General features: G+C 46.2%; 1 protein-coding gene across 1 annotated transcript; it reads right to left on the reverse strand.

The window, feature by feature from the left end:
• Positions 1–568: 568 nt before the first annotated feature.
• On the reverse strand, positions 569–17,138 carry FBXO32 (F-box protein 32; the record flags this gene model as incomplete). Its single annotated transcript, XM_010018644.1, has 8 exons — positions 569–1,158; positions 1,829–1,972; positions 3,529–3,711; positions 7,039–7,223; positions 8,080–8,173; positions 14,498–14,590; positions 15,253–15,302; positions 17,001–17,138. Coding segments are annotated over 8 exons (977 nt in total), but the record flags the coding sequence as incomplete, so codon positions are not given.
• Between the last annotated feature and the right edge of the window lie 1,079 nt (positions 17,139–18,217).

Genomic DNA, 18,217 nt, shown 5'->3' on the forward strand with positions numbered 1-18,217 from the left:
TGCACAATTTCACTAGACTGGATGGTCCGGTTCTCCCTGTATTTTACCTGCCCCAAGATGACTGAATTTGCTTGACAGCAGTGGGAATACAGAGCAGTGTTGGGACACATGGGCTTGAGGAACCAGATTCTAACCTTACTTGGGATTTCAACCAGAGTAATTAACTAGTGGAGTTGATACAGATTTACATGATGAGATTAAATCCAGTCCTTTGTTTCTCTAATAGAACTTCCTCCCTTTTAGATAATCTTCATCTTTGTGGCTTCTCTTTTCCCTTTTGCTTAGTCTTTCATAAACCCAACAAATTAAAAGAGGATGGAGTAAAGTCTTAGGTATTTATATGCTGCCTATCATGTAGGCATTCGAGCACAGAACAAGAAAACTAATATAAAGAGGTAAGCATTAATACAAGAAAAGATGCTTACTATCACAAACATTTCCCTTTAAATCATTGTACAAAATACAAAAGTTCACATTGTACACTGGATTTTTGTTTGAAAGGTACTCAATCTGTTAGAGGTAGAAAGCGGTATGTTGCCATTCTCTCTCACAAGTAGGCTAGAGTTCCAAGTATTTCAGAATGTGTCCTTAAAAACCAAAAGTTAAACTTGTCACAGGGATATCTTTCATAAATATTTTTAAAACATCATATTTATAAATATGTATGCTAAATAAAAACCAGATGGAGGAACAGTTCAACAGTCCTAGCCTCGTATTGCTGCCTATGAGAAACAAACCAAAAGAGTTCTCAAATGGTTGTGGGGCAATTTCTTTTTTAACTTCTAAAAAACAAACAAATGAAGTTTTTTGCCCTGTATCTTGTACTCTGATCATAAAAAAGGGACTCTGTACAACGTGCTGCATTTATACACCAGTCCTATGGAAGTCTGTATTCCTTAAGTGCTGCGCGTCAGTGAGCAACTTCACCTTTCACCTCCGAGATCCTCTTGTTCCTTGACTCAGGAGCTTCGAACAGACATGAATATTTACACTATTTACAAACGGAGTGTCCAAGCTCAGTGGCATAAAGTGTCCTGTAAGAATCGCATAAGCTGCGGTGACCCAAGTTCAAAACCTGAACAAGTTGATAAAGTCTTGCGGCGAAAGAGAGGTGGAGCAAGTCTCCGGGTTGTTGGCTGTGCAGGGGTGATCGGTGCCCTGGGAAAGGAGAAAACAACTCCATTTAGAGACTGCAGAAAGGGCGCCAGAGCATCAGCCAACTTAGCACTGCCCCCTGCCAGATATCCTGCCTGTAAGTAGAGCAGAGCCCAGAATAATACTTCTACTCTCCAAAGCAGACAGAACCAGGCTTCGTGTATTAGGGGCTACTGGCACATCATGGGAAATAAAACCAGCAAAGATCCAATTCATTCTTTTCCCCTTTTCTGAGCGATGAGAGGCTGGAGCCTACCATCAGCTGCAGGAGTTTAACAAGAGACCTGCCCTGGGTATCACCACAGCAGCCAGTGGATTTTTGTCTAGGCTCCTTCTGTAGCCACCAGCTCTTGTTCCAGCTAATCCTGCTGCCAAGACCTCCACCTCCATGTCATGGGTAGGAGGAGTTGCTGGCAATGCTAAGGTGATTTACTGCAGGCAGCCCTACAGTACACCCATTTCCCTCCTCGCTGGCCTTACAGGCCACTACTCTTGTTCAAGATAAGGATGGGATCTCAAGCACAGGGGAGAAAGGGCCTTGACAGCTGAGGGAGGATGAAGATGTAGGAAAACACTAGGTTATGGAGGCAAAGGAACTGCAGCACCCCAAACCAGCTGCAATCAGACAAAGCACTGGGTGCCCCACAGCTCCTGCCCCACCAGCCCCTCATACCTTCCAGGAGAGGATGTGGCAGTGCCTGCAGAGCTGCAGCGTGTCACCATACTGCTCCTTCCGTGGGTAACACCTTATGAGCTTGAAGTACATCTTTTTCCAGTCCAGCTGTCCCTTGTCAGATAAGATTAGCCGTTTGCGAATCTGAAGAGAAAATAACCACCGTAACAGATCAAAAAAGATAATGCTTTCTTCTTCCCAATTCATGTTCTCCTCTCCCTCACATCCTTGTGAGGCCCCACAACAGTTCCCAAGAAAGCTCCTACTTTGAATATCCAGCTATAACCAGCTTCCTGATAGCAAAAGTCACCCAGTACCACTATCAGGGTCTATCCCCATTTCATGAACATCACCCTATGAAGCCTGAAACACTGGGAGCTATTTTATAACTGCTTCAGCCACTGCTTGTGGCTGGTGGGACAGTGAGTACAGTTGCATTTAACAGTTTCAGAAGTTGAGGTACTTTGCTCCTTCACTGACTTGTGGAGTCAATGATTTGTCACACTAGCTTGGGAAACACCCATCTTTAAGGGCTCACTAGTTGCAGAGACTGGATTTGAATTAACTTCCCCAGAGTCACTTCCAAAGTCAGATTCAGAGTAAGCAAATAAAGCCAAGACAGCAGAGAAATGTGGCATGTGGTCCCTGAAGTGCTGAGGCCTGGTATAAGCACCCCAGACTTTCACCCATAAATACAGAGAGGGACTTTGGTTTGGTTTTAAGTTTAGAAGACCCCAGATCTGGAGCCCACAACATAAGAAGGATGTGGACCTGCTGAAGTGAGTCCAGAGGAGCTCATGAAGATACTCATAGGGCTGGAGCAGCTCTGCTCTGGAGACAGGCTGAGAGAGTTGGGTTTGTTCAGCCTGGAGAAGATAAGGCTCAGAGGAGACCTTAGAGCAGCTCCCAGTGCCTAAAGAGTGCCTACAAGATACCTGGAGAATGACTTTCCACAAGGGCCTGTAGGGACAGGACAAGGTGTAATGGTTCCAAACTGAAAGGGGGTAGATTTAGGGATGAGGAAAAAGTTCCTCCCTGTGAGGGTGCTGAGGCGCTGGCACAGGGTGCTCTGAGAAGCTGTGGCTGGCCCATCCCTGGCAGTGTTCAAGGCCAGGTTGGACACAGGGGCTTGGAGCAACCTGGTCTGGTGGAAGGCGTCCCTGCCCATGGTGGGGGGGTTGGACCCTTCCAACCCAAACCATTATATGATTACCAGCTTGTAAAGGGCTAAAGATCTTTGTTTGTGTAAACTTGGGTACTGGCAGGGCTGTTTTCCACAGTCCTGTCACTCGCAGAACAGCTCAGAGGGGATTTCTTGCTCTAAAGCATAAGACTGTACAACTGGACCACATCCACAGAGATTCTCTGTGAGGGTGTCAGTCCTTGTGACATCAGGGTCCATGCTGGAGCTTGCCTGCACGTTTTCCCCACACACGTGGGGAGAGGAGCATGACTTGCAGTTGGTACTACCTGGATTAGGGTTGAAGTTCACCGTATGACTAATTCCTCAGGCTCCTGTTTCAGGAATCATTGCTGTGGCATGCAAAGCCCTCTACATAAATCATCTTCACAGCCATCCTCATGCCAGCCTGTATTATCAGCTTGTGGCACAGCCCTTAGATCCAAGGAGAGTCAATTAAGAGTGTCCTACCCATGTGCTCACTTGCAAGTGGTGTACAAGAAGGAAGTGGTGGCTGTACCTGTCTGTCTGTGAAGTGGTACTGGCAGAGCTTCTTCCACAGCAGCCGGTCTTCGCTGAGCACTTGAAGGTCAGGAGCCACCTGACCAAGGCTAACCAGGTCTCTACCATCACTCAGTCGCTGCATGATGTTCAATTGTAAACACAAGGGCAGGTCTGTGAATGTGGTTCCTTTAAAGGGAGGCTGGAAGAGACAGACAAAAATAGAGCTCATAGGAAGCTGAAAACCCAAGCAATTCTGTGTTGCAGTAGAGTTACTGCCTTCTTAGCATTGCTCTTCACATAGAGAATAAGCTGTAGTTACCTCTTTGAATAAGGAGACATTTTACACAGAGATATTTCACCTTCTGCCCCAGAACAGTTTGAAAGATCTTCAAGGATGAGGCCATGTAAATGTAATACAGTAGTTAGAAGCAGAGTTGCACTTCAAGCCTCCTCCTCCCCTTTTTCTGCATCCCACATCCATACTTATAAGACTCTGCTCCCAGAAGCTTCCACTACAGCAGGACATCGGCTACATCGTGGTATCAACTACAAACCATCCAGGTCTCTCCACCATGAGGGAGATCATTACTTCTCAAGTTCAGCCTCATGTTACACACATTGCTGGGAATCTCATGCTCTTCTGACATGTGTTTTAGTTTATGTTGTCACAGGACCCTGCTGTAACCACAGCAGTGACTGATGAGTACCCACAGCAGGGTTTTTCCCTGCATGTCTTCCCAGGTCATTGCTGGCAAGACTAATTATGAACACTTGAAGGATCTGCCCCTTTCCCATCAGCTGCAGCTATGGCTTTCCAGGCTGTTCAGACACACCAGAGCACATCCCAGCATATAGAGACAAAAGCCACCTTCACACCCCATCCACCTTTGCCTGGTCTACATGGGGTGCAGGACTGTTTTGCAAGTCATCACAGTGGCACAGCTCCAGGACAAATTGACCACGATGGATCTGCAGCCCCTGCACTTGGGGGAAATCCAAGGCACACATGGGAGCAAGGCATCAGCAAGGACCACAACCCGGACTGCAACTGCTCCAAAACCAGCCCCAGCCTTATTAAGGCAAACAGCAGTTTTTAGGATTAGGCCCCAATGAAGCAACAATGTTAGACAGATGTGCCAAGTTTATCATTTACCCTGTACAGAGATGCTGCTATTTTAAGTCACAAAGTCACAGCACCCATCTCAGAATTGGCAGAGTTATTAACTGTTTCAAACAAGAAGCACACGGCCCACCATCAGCAGGGGAACACTGCAGGAAGCTGCTTTTAATCATGTGGTTCCATCTCCAGTCATCCCATGTGAAGCTCCACAGGCACAGCAAGTATGTGTGTACACAAACAGCTCCCACCTTCCCTTCAGTGCCCTCATCACCAACGTGCCCAGACCATGCAGCACTGCCCGGTACCTGCAAGTACCATAGCTTTTCAAAGGCATCATTTCTGGCCATCTCCACCAGCAACAGAAAGAAATGCTCCAGGAGTGGATTGTCTGCCATCTCCAGAGGAGATTTCCTTCCATGACAGTCTGGGTCACAGTTTGGGGTAGGAAGAATGCGTTGGAGCCTTGGATCACCTCCCACTGATCTCCCCTGCCAGCCTCTCATGCATTCTCCTGTACTCTTTACATGAAAGCTTTGCAAGACTAAGCTCAGAGACTCCTGGGTCAAAAAAGTCCCAAAGCACACGCTTACGTCTTATTTCTGCAGAAACCAGAGTGACTCAAGCAAATCATTACAGGTTTCCTGAGTCAGGGCCAAAGACTTATCTGCTACTTCTTTTCCCTCAGCACTCCTTTCCAGGACTTTCAAACATTACTTTTTTTGGAGAAGGAACACAGATGAGATCAGAGTAGTTTGCTGTCACTTTCTGGACAGAGTTGGATTTGGTTTTTCTTAAAGCAGCTCTAGCACACAACATCTTGCAAGTTTCTTTGTTTTAAAGGTTTAGATCTTGGCTGTTGCAAGACATTTTCCTCCCATCTAGAAACACCAGGAGCACTCAGTGCACTGTAAGCAACTGGCTGCACAGAGCTGAGCTTGTTCTTCCTTCCTCTAAACTCAGCTGGTTTTGTTCTAACTTGACCTGAAGACAGCTTCAGGGGTGTGAATTTTTTTTTTTCAAGCTCAACATGTTTTATTTATTCTAAAAAAGCCTGTAAACATACATGTAAGTACACACGAAAGTCCCGTCCACAAGCAGTATTTTGATGCACTTTTGTCTGGATAAGCAGAGTTCTTTGAAATGCTTGTTTGTCTTTTGTGAGTTCCTAAAGCAGAGGGAAGCAGTGCTCACAGACTGGCTGTGCCCCTGAGCCACCCCACAGCTGGGCCAGTGCTTCCCCTGCAAGGCCCATTCCAAGAGCTGCACACCAGGAGGACAGCAGAGCTGGGGACTCCCTGACCACCATCAGACAAGGCACTGCTGCTTGTGCAGCTCTTCAGACTCCCCAGAGTTCATCTCCTGTGTCCTGTTGCCTGCATCACTTAATTGAAGGACTGGAAATTGCTTCCTGGTGTTCCCAGAGAACAGCCCTGTGAAGTAATGAAAGCAGGCCCCTTGCAAATGTCTCTCTGGTTGACCCAGCAGAGAAAAAGATGCTCTTTATATTCTCTTGAGCCATGACTTGGTCTGCTCAAGTGGGAACTTCACAGTCCAGTTCACTACAGGAAAGTCCAACAAGGGGCACACCAGAGATCAGCCCTGGGGGAAAGCTTTATAATTTCTGTGGATTAGATATCCAAAGTGGAGAAAGTGTCTACACATGGTTCTGAGCAACTGGCTGTAGATGTCCTTGCTTGAGCAAGGGTGTTGGACCAGACTACCTGCAGAGGTCCCTTCCAACCTCAACCCTTCCGTGATTCTGTGAAATGGAGCAACTTCAGACTATTCCCATGCAAAGCCAGGTTAGGAATTTCTCAGTACATCTTTCCCATCCCCACAGACACTGCTGAAAAAAACCACATTGTGAAAGGAGGACTCATCTGGCTAGAACAGGCAGCTCCAGACTATTGGAAGAGTCACTGATGTTTTTAGCCAGGAAGCATGAAGTTACACAGCTATTTGGAAATTTGCATTTAATTTACAGATTAAACAAACCTAAACCCCTCAACTGTCTGATAAACAAGTTCTGATGACAATGTCTCAGTTTCAGAAAGACTGAGCTGACTTTTCATACTGAGGCCTAGTCTCTGAAGACTCTCAAGAGGGGAAGTGGTTTCCTGTCCAGCTCTGTTTGCACAACACTTCATGGCCATTAAGGAGTCAAACCACGGTCTGTGACCAGTAACAGTGAGCATGGTCCTGGGTCATGTACACTGAGTTTGATTTAAGGGACACAAGTAATGCCAGGAATGCATCCAGTTATTTTGGCAACTCCAGTTCCTTCCCCAGCACTCTATGCTTGCACTTGGGAGTACAGTGGGATGCAGTCACCTAAGTGAGAGCTGCTACATGAGAAGGTTTCACAAAGGAGCCACATTATTTTTAGCTTTCAGGATTTGTGCTTACCCTGGTGATCTGAATGTTGTTCAGTTGCTGCTGCCAGTGGAGAATACTCTCCATCCTGTGCACCCACATGTTGATGTTTCCAACCAGGACAGACTTGCCAACCCGTTGAACTAACGTGCAGAGGGATGTATAGAGGGTCTGCAGCAATTCCCGTATGAGCCTGATGTTCTGCTGATCTTCAAGGACTTTGGAAGAACAGGAAAGGTTAAAATTGGAAACCACCCAAATCCTTTTCTAAATCTGTGTGTTTCTCAGGCAAGTCAAGTCATCTGCTATAACCCCACAGGGCAGGAGAGAGCCTGTGCTTTTCTTTTTAGAGGAAAGCACTTAAACATTAGCCAGGCACAGTAGGTTAGACAGCAGATGGAAAGAGATCCTCCAGGATAAGCAGATAAGCTATCTGCCCTTTCTGCATCACTTCCCATTTCCCACTACTGGCAAGCAGCCAGTTTTCCCCTCTGATATCCATGTGCACCTCTTCCCCATCTACCCCAGCTGATGTGCAGGGAGACAGCTCAGGATCTCCTTTCTCATTACATACACACACACCAAGAGGCTGCTCTCAGTTCCCAGGCTTCAGACAGAGCTAGAGCAGCAGGGAGGGAAGTGCCACATGTCAACCACAATTCAGCCTCCCCAGCAGGTAAGGACAGCTCTGGAGCTTTCCTTCCCTCTGGAGCAGTGGGAGCACTTGATGATACAGCAAACTGGCAACAAGGCGGCAGCAGAGGCTGCAGATAGGCTGGGGGCAGGAGCAGCCATCTCTTCTGCAGTCAGAAATAGGACTCAGTAGGATGCAGAAGGGGTGGTAGCAAGGAAAAGGAGGAATCGCCTCAGATACCTCCTGGAACACAGCCATTTCCCACTCACCCCCTTCTCCAGTCCCTCACTGAAAGGAAAACGGGACTGCACTACAGAAATAAGCAACGGTGCCCCTCTTCACCCATCCTGTATTGCCTGGCTGTTCTCAAGGATGTGGTTCACAGGACTGCAGATTAGATCAGACCCACCTCCTCCTCCCCCTCCCTGCTTGTTTCTTACCTTTCTGCACCACTTTCTCCAAGATGTTCATGTAGTTTTTCTGGGCAATGCCACTCAGTGACGTCAGCTGAGACTTCGCTATCAGCTCCAGCAGCTGTGGATAAAAATAGGGGTTGCAAGCCTCAGAGCACAGAGATACCTTCCTAATCTTGACTCCTGGTCACATGACACAGCAAAATAGTCCACGGACTCGTTTGCTGCTGGAAAATAAAAGGGAGACAGAACCACAGAGCAAACTAATGTGGACGGGGAGGAGAGCAGAGGCCAGATAATTAAACCCACATTGAAGGGGGGAATAAAGGCATTCTAATGGTTTGGGAGGGGGGAGAAAACTTGATTTCATGGTTCAGAGATGCAGAGAAACCACAGAGCAGCACTGAGACCAGCAGCCTCTATTCACACCAAGAGAACAACGAACAGCCAACGTCACTGTCCTTCGCTGGGGCATAAACAAGCACTGTCATAAGGGAACACGAACGAATGCCTGTTTGGATGGGGATATTATTGATGGAGCATTAATGAGAATCAGACTCCACGATTTACGTCAAGCTCCTGGGTTGCATGGGTTTTGTCAGAGTGCTGTCACTATGACACAGAGGTTGAGCAGTGTATTAAAAACAGCCTCCCCCCTTCAACAAACTCCTGTTCCTCCAAGGTTTCCTCCCCTGTTCAGCTCTTACAGCTGAAACACCAACTCACCTTTCCCCATTTGTCCTGTTTACTTGCTAACCTCCCCTCAGGAGGTCTCGCTTTTACTTTCCATTAGGATTTGTTTCCCATCACTGATCCGACTCATGTACAAGCTGAACACTGGATTTGGGCCACAGATGCTAAAGGAAGCATTTCCCACAGGGAAGATGCCCTCTCCTCCCCAGATCTACCACCAAAAGAACAGCTGTAGAAGTTTCCTATGGATCATGCACTGCAGAACATGTGGCCTGTGATCTTTCAAGCCTTCCTCCCTTCCCCCAGCATTATATAAATACACAGGCCATCCACGTGTCAGTCCGTTTGTTTTGGATGTACACAGCCTTCTGTTTTAATTTAGAAAGGAAAGGGAAAACCTTTTATGCTACAAGTCAATCAACACGTTACCACATGACTAGCTTATTAATCCTTTATCATCTGCAGCTACAGTATCCAGTTGCTGGCACTGCAGAGCCCAGAGAAGGTGCAACTACTTGTGTCAAGTAACTAAGATGGCTTTTGACAAGACTTGATAAGTCATGAGCTGAGCTGTTTGCCCCGCTGAAAGAATGACAGGGATGTATCCAAAAAGTCACCGGCAGCTTGCCATGAAGCAGGGAGCTGGGGAGAGGTGTCTCTGCAGTCATTCGCCTGCTCTGCTCGCATGTGACTGCCACTTAGGAGCAGTGAAGTTGCCTTGAGTGGCTGAGCTTCTTCCATTTGATTTCCAGGCCAACACCACCATCAGATGGCTTTGAGTTTACATTCTATTAATATCCTGTACCTTGCATGACCGAAAGAAAACAAGATGAAAAGAGACCTGTGCTAGACCCTATGAAGGGCAGGCTGCCTGGTTTCTTGGCTCATTTGAGGGGAAACAAGAGATGCAGGAGCTGGGTAATATATGGTGCACAGGCATTAGCGGATCTTCTTGCTATACCAGCTAAACTGAGACGACAATAACTAGATACTCTTAAAAACAAGGCAGTTTGCAAGATGCTTGAGATGTTTTAGAAAAGGTCTTCTCTTCATTTTTTGAAATACTGGAGGAGTAAGTAGAAAAATATCAGTGCCCCAAAAGTAGCCTGTAATACCCTGCTTACATGGAACTGTTCAGCCTTCAGACCTTTGATTATAGTGATCAATTCACCAGACTCCATCTGTACATTAGCCACACATGCACCCAGATCAGCTCTTCTGTGCATAAACAACTGCTGTCTCCAGATTGCACCATTCTGGAACTGGCACAGAGACAGTTTCTTCCAGGCTGGGTGTTAGCAATGTTGTGCCCATTACTGAAAACATCAAAATGCACCCAGTGATAAGCATCATGTAATGCAACACTGTAAGAGTGAGACGCCAGGGCCATTCTTTACGAACAAGGAGAAAAATCTCAGTTCCTTGAAGAATGCCTAAATTAATTTTGTCCCAATTTAGCAGAGGAACAGATTCAAATTTGCCTTGTCTGTGTTTATCAAGGTTCAATTTATGTTCAGTGAACCAGCTCAGATATCATGTGTCACCTCCCTTCCCCTGCAGCAATAAACACAGGATGAAATTCCATATGAAAACTACATTGCAAATACTTCTAGGATTGCTCCGCAGAGACTGCTGGCTGAAGCAACTGGCTTAGCCCTCCAAACCAAGGCACTTTTTATTCTTCTGTGCTCATGTAATACACCAAAACCAGGTAAACAGTTTATCCACACGCTAAGCAAGACCCACATGCTCCAGTGCATTGAGGGTCTTAGCCTTGGCACAGACCCAGAGCATGGTCTCTTAATGGACTGCCAAACTGGAACCTACAGCATTATGAAAAAGCAAATCAATGTTGCCACTTGCATAATACAGACTAAGAGCAAACTGATGAATTCAGATTAATGCTGAGCAGGCTAAAAAGGCTGGAGAGCTGCAAGCATGTGTTAGGATGCAGTTGCATTAAGTCCAGCCCACGCTCAACTGAGAGGGACAGATGGTAGGAGAGCGAGCCCAGGGAAAGGTTAAGAGCAGTTTCAAAAGGCCTGCTTTCCAAAACCTCTAAGTGGTCACATTCCAGCCGATTTTAACTAGGGCTGGGAAGTCTGCAAGACCTTCAGAAAGCAGGGCATTAGATCCTAATTCACTCTTCCAACTCCTCAGAAGTTGATAAAGGTGACTGGGTAGCTTGCCCAGAAAATCCTTCCTACCATCTCACCCATATTTTGTGTGCTCTCAGAGGTCTCCTAGAAACAGAGGAAGGGTAAAGAGGTGCAGTGGGGCCTCTGCAAAGCTGGCAGGAGGTAGCCTCTTCAGCAGCAGGGCAATAACCTGCTCACTTCCCCATGAGTGTGATGGGGCTCCTGCTCAAACTCCACTAGCAGTCAGTCTAAAGCAGTTGGTGCAACGAGCCACTCAGCTCCAGGAGCAGAGCAGGTCCTCCTTCCATGAGCACAAGGGAAAAACCCAGCAAACACAACACTGCCATGTGGCAGGGAATAAAGGACCACGAGAACATGTGACATGAGTCACATACAGCAGCTACTGTGCACAGCATTGCTTAGACCTGCTGCAGCCAGACAGCCCTTCTGCCACTGCCTCCATTCAACACCGGGGTTCGTGGGCAATCCAGTACCCCAAATAACCTACATCTAGGGGCTTATAGAGAGCCAGAAACCCCTCAGCAGGTCTGCTGCAGCCAGCAGAAGGGTGTAACCTTGACTCAAGAAGGGAAATGATTGGTAATTATTAAAATCACAAGTCTCAAACTACTCAAGTGTAAATCCCCCTTTAAATGCCTCAAACCAGCTACAGGGAACCTGGACCGCACCCTGTGGGGATCCAGAAGCTCCTCCTGGTTGGGGATTATAGTTCCTCACATCTGCACTGCTTAAGAAAAATGTATTGCAATGAAAAATTCCTTCTCCAGCCCCACCTTGTTCTCACAGCCCTTCAGTTTGTGGCTGAAATGTCACACTGGCTTTCAGCTTGGAGGTAGAGCAACAGCAAAGCGAGTTACAATGATTTACAGCACAGGTGCTGACAGATCTCTATGAGACAGCATCGAGCTGATTCTTTCAGCACAGCATAAATCCAGGACTCCTGGAGCTAGCTGCTGTAAAAACATAACAAATTTAAGAGACTACTTTAGCAGGCTGCACACTACCTAGATCATGTTATTCCAGAACAACTGCGCCCATGCAGCTTAACCTGACCTAAGCTTTTATGATCAGAAACAGCACCTTCCCTGGAGATGTTACTGCACCAGCATCAGAGAACAAGTCTTTCTGAAGCAGCCTGTAAAACCTCACTGTCATCTGAACAGTGTTCCCAAGGGAGAAGAAACATCTTCTGGGCTGTAGGCACTTTTGTCTTTGCTTGTATTACTTATGCTTACAGAACACTTCCAGTCTTTAAGACCAGAGAAACCAGGGCTGCTTTGAGACCGAGAATAGTTTGGGTTCTCTGTATCAATCACTTCCTTACTAGCTCTAAAACTTTGTCCTGTAACATGTAGGCAGATGGTGTAGTTTAAAAGATCAGCAAGAATCAAGTCCTAGCAGCAATGCCTAGACTTAGCACTTCCAGCATGGTATCATCAGACTGTCAAGATGAGATTGATGTTGGAAGAGAATTTCTTCAGTTATATGAACTCACTGGCTACATGAATACCTGCCAAGCTTCTTGTAGCTCACACCACCTCAGAGGTGCCCATTTGATCAGCACACTGTTAGTATTAGTTTGGGAATATCTTAAGCAGCAGACACTTCTGTATGACAAGAAAATCAGCACCAAAACCACTGCAGCACTTAAATTCAGAGAAATTCAGAAAGGAATGCTTTGAAAAAAGACAAGTTGACGCTCAGCCTGAAAGCCCATTTTGCTGTCAGCAGTGATGCAGCTTATTTCTCTACAGGGCAAGTTCATGTGTAGCCAACAGAATCCCAAGCCTGCAGCTGTTTCTCTCCTCTTTTCTCCTACAAACATCCTCATATTCTTCCCCAGCCTCCACCTCTAAACTTCCCTCCTTGGAAAGCATTTGCTTGATGAACTAAGTAAGCGTGACATTAATCAGATACCCCAAGCAACGGGTGGAACTAGAGAGAACAAGGGAGGGAAGGGAAAAACGTTATGCCTGCCAATGTTCAGAGGCATTTTCCATGTGACAGTCTGCTCATTGTATGCTCTAGGAGACCTGTGATCTGCAAAGGACCATAAACAAGATCCTCATCTATGCAGAGCTCTTCGTGAGTAAATCTGGCCCACAAGGCACTTTATGAGCTACTATCCACCAGAGACTTGGCTGATAGAAGCCTTTCATTTTAAGAAACCAGTTTTGTATTTGATCCATGGTGCCAGGTTTAATACCTTCTTTAATCTGCCAAACCACAAGTCAGCCTCAATTAGGAAGCTTCATACTTCTCAGTAGTGCTGTATCCTTAAAACTACCATGGGGAAAACTATTCTTAAAAGCTCAGGAGAGAGGCAATCTGTAGAAACAAGGACACATACTGACTTCCATATAGAAAACTGATATTTTGGACACAGCAGATTTGGGATGCTTTCATGGGAAAAAGGGGGAAGAAGGTCAGCCAGAGCCTCCCCACCAGACCACACCAGCCTCACTGAAACTTCAGTTTACTGTTCAAAATGTTAAATGGGGATTCTGCTCAATCATTGTAGTCCCATGCAAGATACCTTCCCAGCCTGACAGAGGTTTTCACAGGCTCCTTGTCACCTAAATGAACCAAGGTGAACCTACTCAGCTCACTTCTTCCTTAGACATTTCATGACATTTGACTCAAAGGGAAAGCAACACCAATGTTGCTTGCTCCAGAACCTAAAACCTGAACAGCTGGTGCCTCAACAGTGATCAGCTGCTGCCGAGATGTGAAAAGGAGCTGTTTATAAACAGCCTCAAGTTAATAACAGATTTTTTTTTTAAGCTTATTGAATTCCAAACCTTGATAAACATCTGAAATTCAAGATCAATCTGCAGATCACATGCACATAAACATACAAGCACCCACAGCCCTTGAGACAGTTGCTTTCCACACTACCACCCGCTTCGGCCACACAGAGCCAAAAGAGCTGTTACACAAAGCCAGAGTACAAGGAACCTGGGGTTGATGCCTCCTTCCTGCCAACTAATGGTGTCAGGACTAACCAAATGCTTCACCCACTGAAACCACTGCCAGTCACACAGGATTTAAAGCAACCATGACCCCTGGCAGAGAAGTTAAGATCAGTGTCTCCAAGAGCTTCAGCACATCCTCTCATTCCCAAAATGCTCAGCTCCCCAGTGTCTCTCCTTTACCACTTCCAGCAAGATAAAGCCCCACAGCCCTCATGGAGCTGGAGCCTCCTATGCAAAGAGGCCTCTGCAGGGAGCCCATGCTCCTTCTGGGCTACAGAAATGACACTTAAGCTGAACTGAGAAGTCAGGAATGAAAAACTAAGTCTTCTGGATTTCCAAAGTGAATTTCACAAATGAAAGGTAGCAGGAATGCTGGGCTAAGGACAGCCCACCACCTATGTTACCACCACCAATCTGCCTCTCCATTTCAACAGATCAAAAAGGAGGTTTTGGTCATCCATCACCACAGCTACCATCACTTACTTCATGTAGCAAAGCACAACTCCCTCAGTTTCATGCCTGGGCCTCTCTTTGCCAGTGCTTCCCATCACCCAACTGCAGCTCAGTTCAGAGCCTCCACCATCATCACAGCAAAATAAACCCTGGCCTTCAACTCACCCTCACAACGTAGTTGAACCTCCTCGAGTCCAGGATAGCACTGGAGAAGTCAAGTCGATTGAAGGCTTCCCCCAGGGTGCAGTAACCATGGCGCTGAGAAGCAAACACAGTCTAGGTCATGTTTTGACCAACACGAGTCCAGACAGCACCAGGTAGATGTGACCCAGGGCAACTCAATTGAGCAAGCTAATGGGTACAAACTATGGGACCAGCTTGCAGCTGGAGGAGGCCTCCCACAGAGCCACACTTACTGACATCAGGAGTGGGCATGGCCACATGTAGATCATGGTGTTTTCCTCAACAGTGACCTGAGCTTTGCTCATGACCCATGAATTTATGGGTGAGAATGAGCCACAAATTCCCAGGGTTCAATATATAGGGCAAGTTCAGAGCAGTCTCATATGGCTGCTTTTCTCCATGAGCGCAAGCAAGGCACTGTGATGAATTCCAATGATTTTCCATGTTAGGACTGTTCTGGGTGAAAGCCAAGAACAGTATTATGGCTTGGTCTGCAAATGGCTGGGTTGTTTTTTTTTTTAACTGAGGGAAGCAAACAAGTCATATTTTAAACACATGTACAGCAAGCCCTGGCTCCCTGATTGGGGCTTAAAATCATTACTGAAATTCCAACCACAAGCCAGATCTTCCACTTATCTCTGAAGAGCTTCTGCTGATTTATATCAACACAGTATCTCCCACTGCATGGAAAAAAACCACAGTAGAAAATGGAACAAAGAACCTGTGGAAGCACTCACCTCTTTTGTGCTCCCCTTGTGAACATAGATCCACTTCTCCTGGTGGAAATCTGTTTGGACAAAGACATTTTGCTCAGTTAACCTCCCACCTCAGAGGGCTGGATCTCTGTTCTGCTCATAACACTCACTGCCCTTTTAGAGCAAATGAAGTTATTTTGTGTTTACACCATCTGCACTTGAAACCAAATCTAGCAACTTGCTAAGCTGCTTTGTTTCCATACTCCTTCATTTGAGAATGCAGCCCTGAGCCTTAGAAAGGGCTCCTGTTTCAGTGACACAGCTCAAGACTCTAAATGTTTAATCTGCCAGCCACAGATATACCACAGCACCTCCTCTTCTTTGGTCCCAGACAGTAAGTGTGGCTGACAGCCAGGTTCTGTTGTTATTGATTTTATTAACTATTCATTACCTTGGTTACAGGCTTGGGATTGAATGTCAAATTTGAAGTTGAGCAAAAATGTCATGAGACACTAGGCATGTGAGAGAGAGCTTTTAGCAGTGAGGTCAGGCTCAGAGGAGCATGCTTGTGCTTGCAGCTAACTTGCTAAAAAAGAAAAAACTATTTGGGACCAAAATTTTCCTATTTCTAATTGCCCCTCCCTTCCCTCAGAAATGGGAGTTGTCCCATCCACTCCCCAAAATAGCTTTCCTGTACCCACCACACACTAACTTGGTTTGCAGTAGAGCCCTTATTGTAAGCAGTTTTGCTGCTCAGTCTTCCTCCCACAGGCTTTTGACACTACATCCACCACACACTGTCAATTCAACAGCTAGTGTAAGAAAAATTCTTCTCCCTGTCCTGCTAGACTCCTCTCCTTAAAGAAAATATTGTGCTTCTGGAGCCCTGCCGCCTAAGGATGCAGCAATGACACTGCTGCCTGGTACTGTGAGCCCAAGGCCAACCCATCTCAGTTACAGATGTGCAGACCCTGCATCAGGCCCTTTTAAATAGTAGGTCACAGCAGAATCCAGCCAAAAACTGTCATGGTAACATTTGTTTATTCAGAGAACCAAATACACTGAGGGGCCAACTTCTGGCACCAGTTTCTGAAATCCTGGGGGATGCACAATGAGCTAATAGTAGTGTGGGAATTGTAACTCATTTCCTCTATGTTTACATTTGTAGCCCTCACATTGAACTCTAGTACCTATCTTCCAATCAGACCAACACAGACCCTGCTGCCCCTGCAAGCTCCCCCAAGTCCTCCACAGGGCACCATCGAGACCCCTGCTGCTCACTGAGCACAGAGAGATTTCAAACCTTCCATTGTTTTGAGGGAGCTCAAATCTTATTTCATTTTTCACGCACTGCGCGCACAGAGATAGGATCAAAGCTCGCATTCAGGCTTATAGCCTCCAGTAATGTAGATTAGTGCTCAACATGCATATGGAAGGAAGAATAAATTTAGCCTGTTGTGCACAAGGAAGTCTACAGAGTGGGGGGAAAAGGCCTGGAACTGATTCATTTGAATGTACCATAGGAAAAAATTACCCTCCTTCTGACAAACACAAATGACAAATTTGAACACAACAAGCACAACTCCTCAGAGCAAGGATTATAACAGGGGCATAAATCTTCACATTAAACTGCATCCAAGTTCTCTACTTAGGTCAAACTTGGGCACAAAGCCCTTCAAGACTCTCTGGAAGGCTTCATGCACTGTGCAAAAACCAGAGATATGAAGCATTTTCCATTCTATTGCAGCAACTCTTTAAAAAAAAAAAAAAAGCCCAAATAGACATCTTACATTGAATCTTGGCTTTGTTATTCAGCAGGTCTTTTTTTCTCTTCTTGGCAGCAACATCATAGTTCAGGCTGTTGAAGAGATTCTCTTTGTTGTGATCATCCTTTTTACAAAAGCTGTGAATGACACAAAGCAAGGATTCTGTTTATTTCTGCAATCTGCTCAACACTATGTTTCCTGCAAGGAGAGAAAATACACAGGTTTCCACTGGGAGCTCCAAAGCTGCCTCCTTGCAGGCTGCTCTCAAGAAATCTACATGTAGATTTTGCATCTAGTAATGGCATTTTTAAATGAGCCTCTGGTGTCTCATTTCTGTGCTAAGATACCCATAACAGATATGAACAAGCAACATAGATCACAGAGTTAGTGCTGGGACACTACTGGGCAGTATTTTCCTTCCTTTAACCTGTTTCTATCTTTAAGTAGCACCATATCCTCCTACTGTAGGTGGTAGATTCCTCTGAGCCAGTCAGACTTCCACAGAAAGACATATTTAGATATCTGAGGACATATATATGCACTCAAAGTATTTATTAACAAAAGAGTCCCTACAAAACATCCTTTCAAGCTTACAGGAAAAGCTCAGCTGAGGTTCAGACTCAGCTGGTGGTTTTTCAAACACCACATAGTAGTGACTATACAAATTAACAGCTAGGATCTCTAGTTCAAGACTGTCCATCTGCTTTTGCTGGAGCTCTGCTGTAACTATATGATTACTGAGGAGAGCTATAACCCCTTATTTCATCCAAGGCCAATGAAAGACTGTCTATGAAAACGATTTGCATCAACATCTCCACATTCTTCAGACCTGCAAACCAGCAGATCCATGTAGCAATGTGAAAAGGGGAAGCCCCCAAGCAGTCACAGAACTGCAGCACAGGTCCCTGGGGGTGGCAGCAGCCACCAGGAGCTCTCAGAGGATGCTGCACCCAGCATGCTGCCCAGAGCTGCAGGGATGATGCGTGTGTAAGACAGGAAATGCATGCAGGAGAATGAAACAGACACTGCCCCCATTGCCCTAGCAGCTAACAAGGGGTGGGAGATGGCTGACTGCAGGTCTAAGTTCAAAGATGGGTCCCAGGCACCTCACTGCACGTCTCAGTTGCTGTGGCTGGGATGCCCTTGGAGCTCCGGCAGGCACTGAAGTACTGCTGCTCACAGCCCTGGGCAAACTTCCTCTGCAACAGCCATGAGGAGCCACACGCCACGCAGCCAGACTG

Source organism: Nestor notabilis, unplaced genomic scaffold (genome assembly GCF_000696875.1).
Source record: "Nestor notabilis isolate BGI_N333 unplaced genomic scaffold, ASM69687v1 scaffold9490, whole genome shotgun sequence".
Lineage (NCBI taxonomy): Eukaryota > Metazoa > Chordata > Aves > Psittaciformes > Psittacidae > Nestor > Nestor notabilis.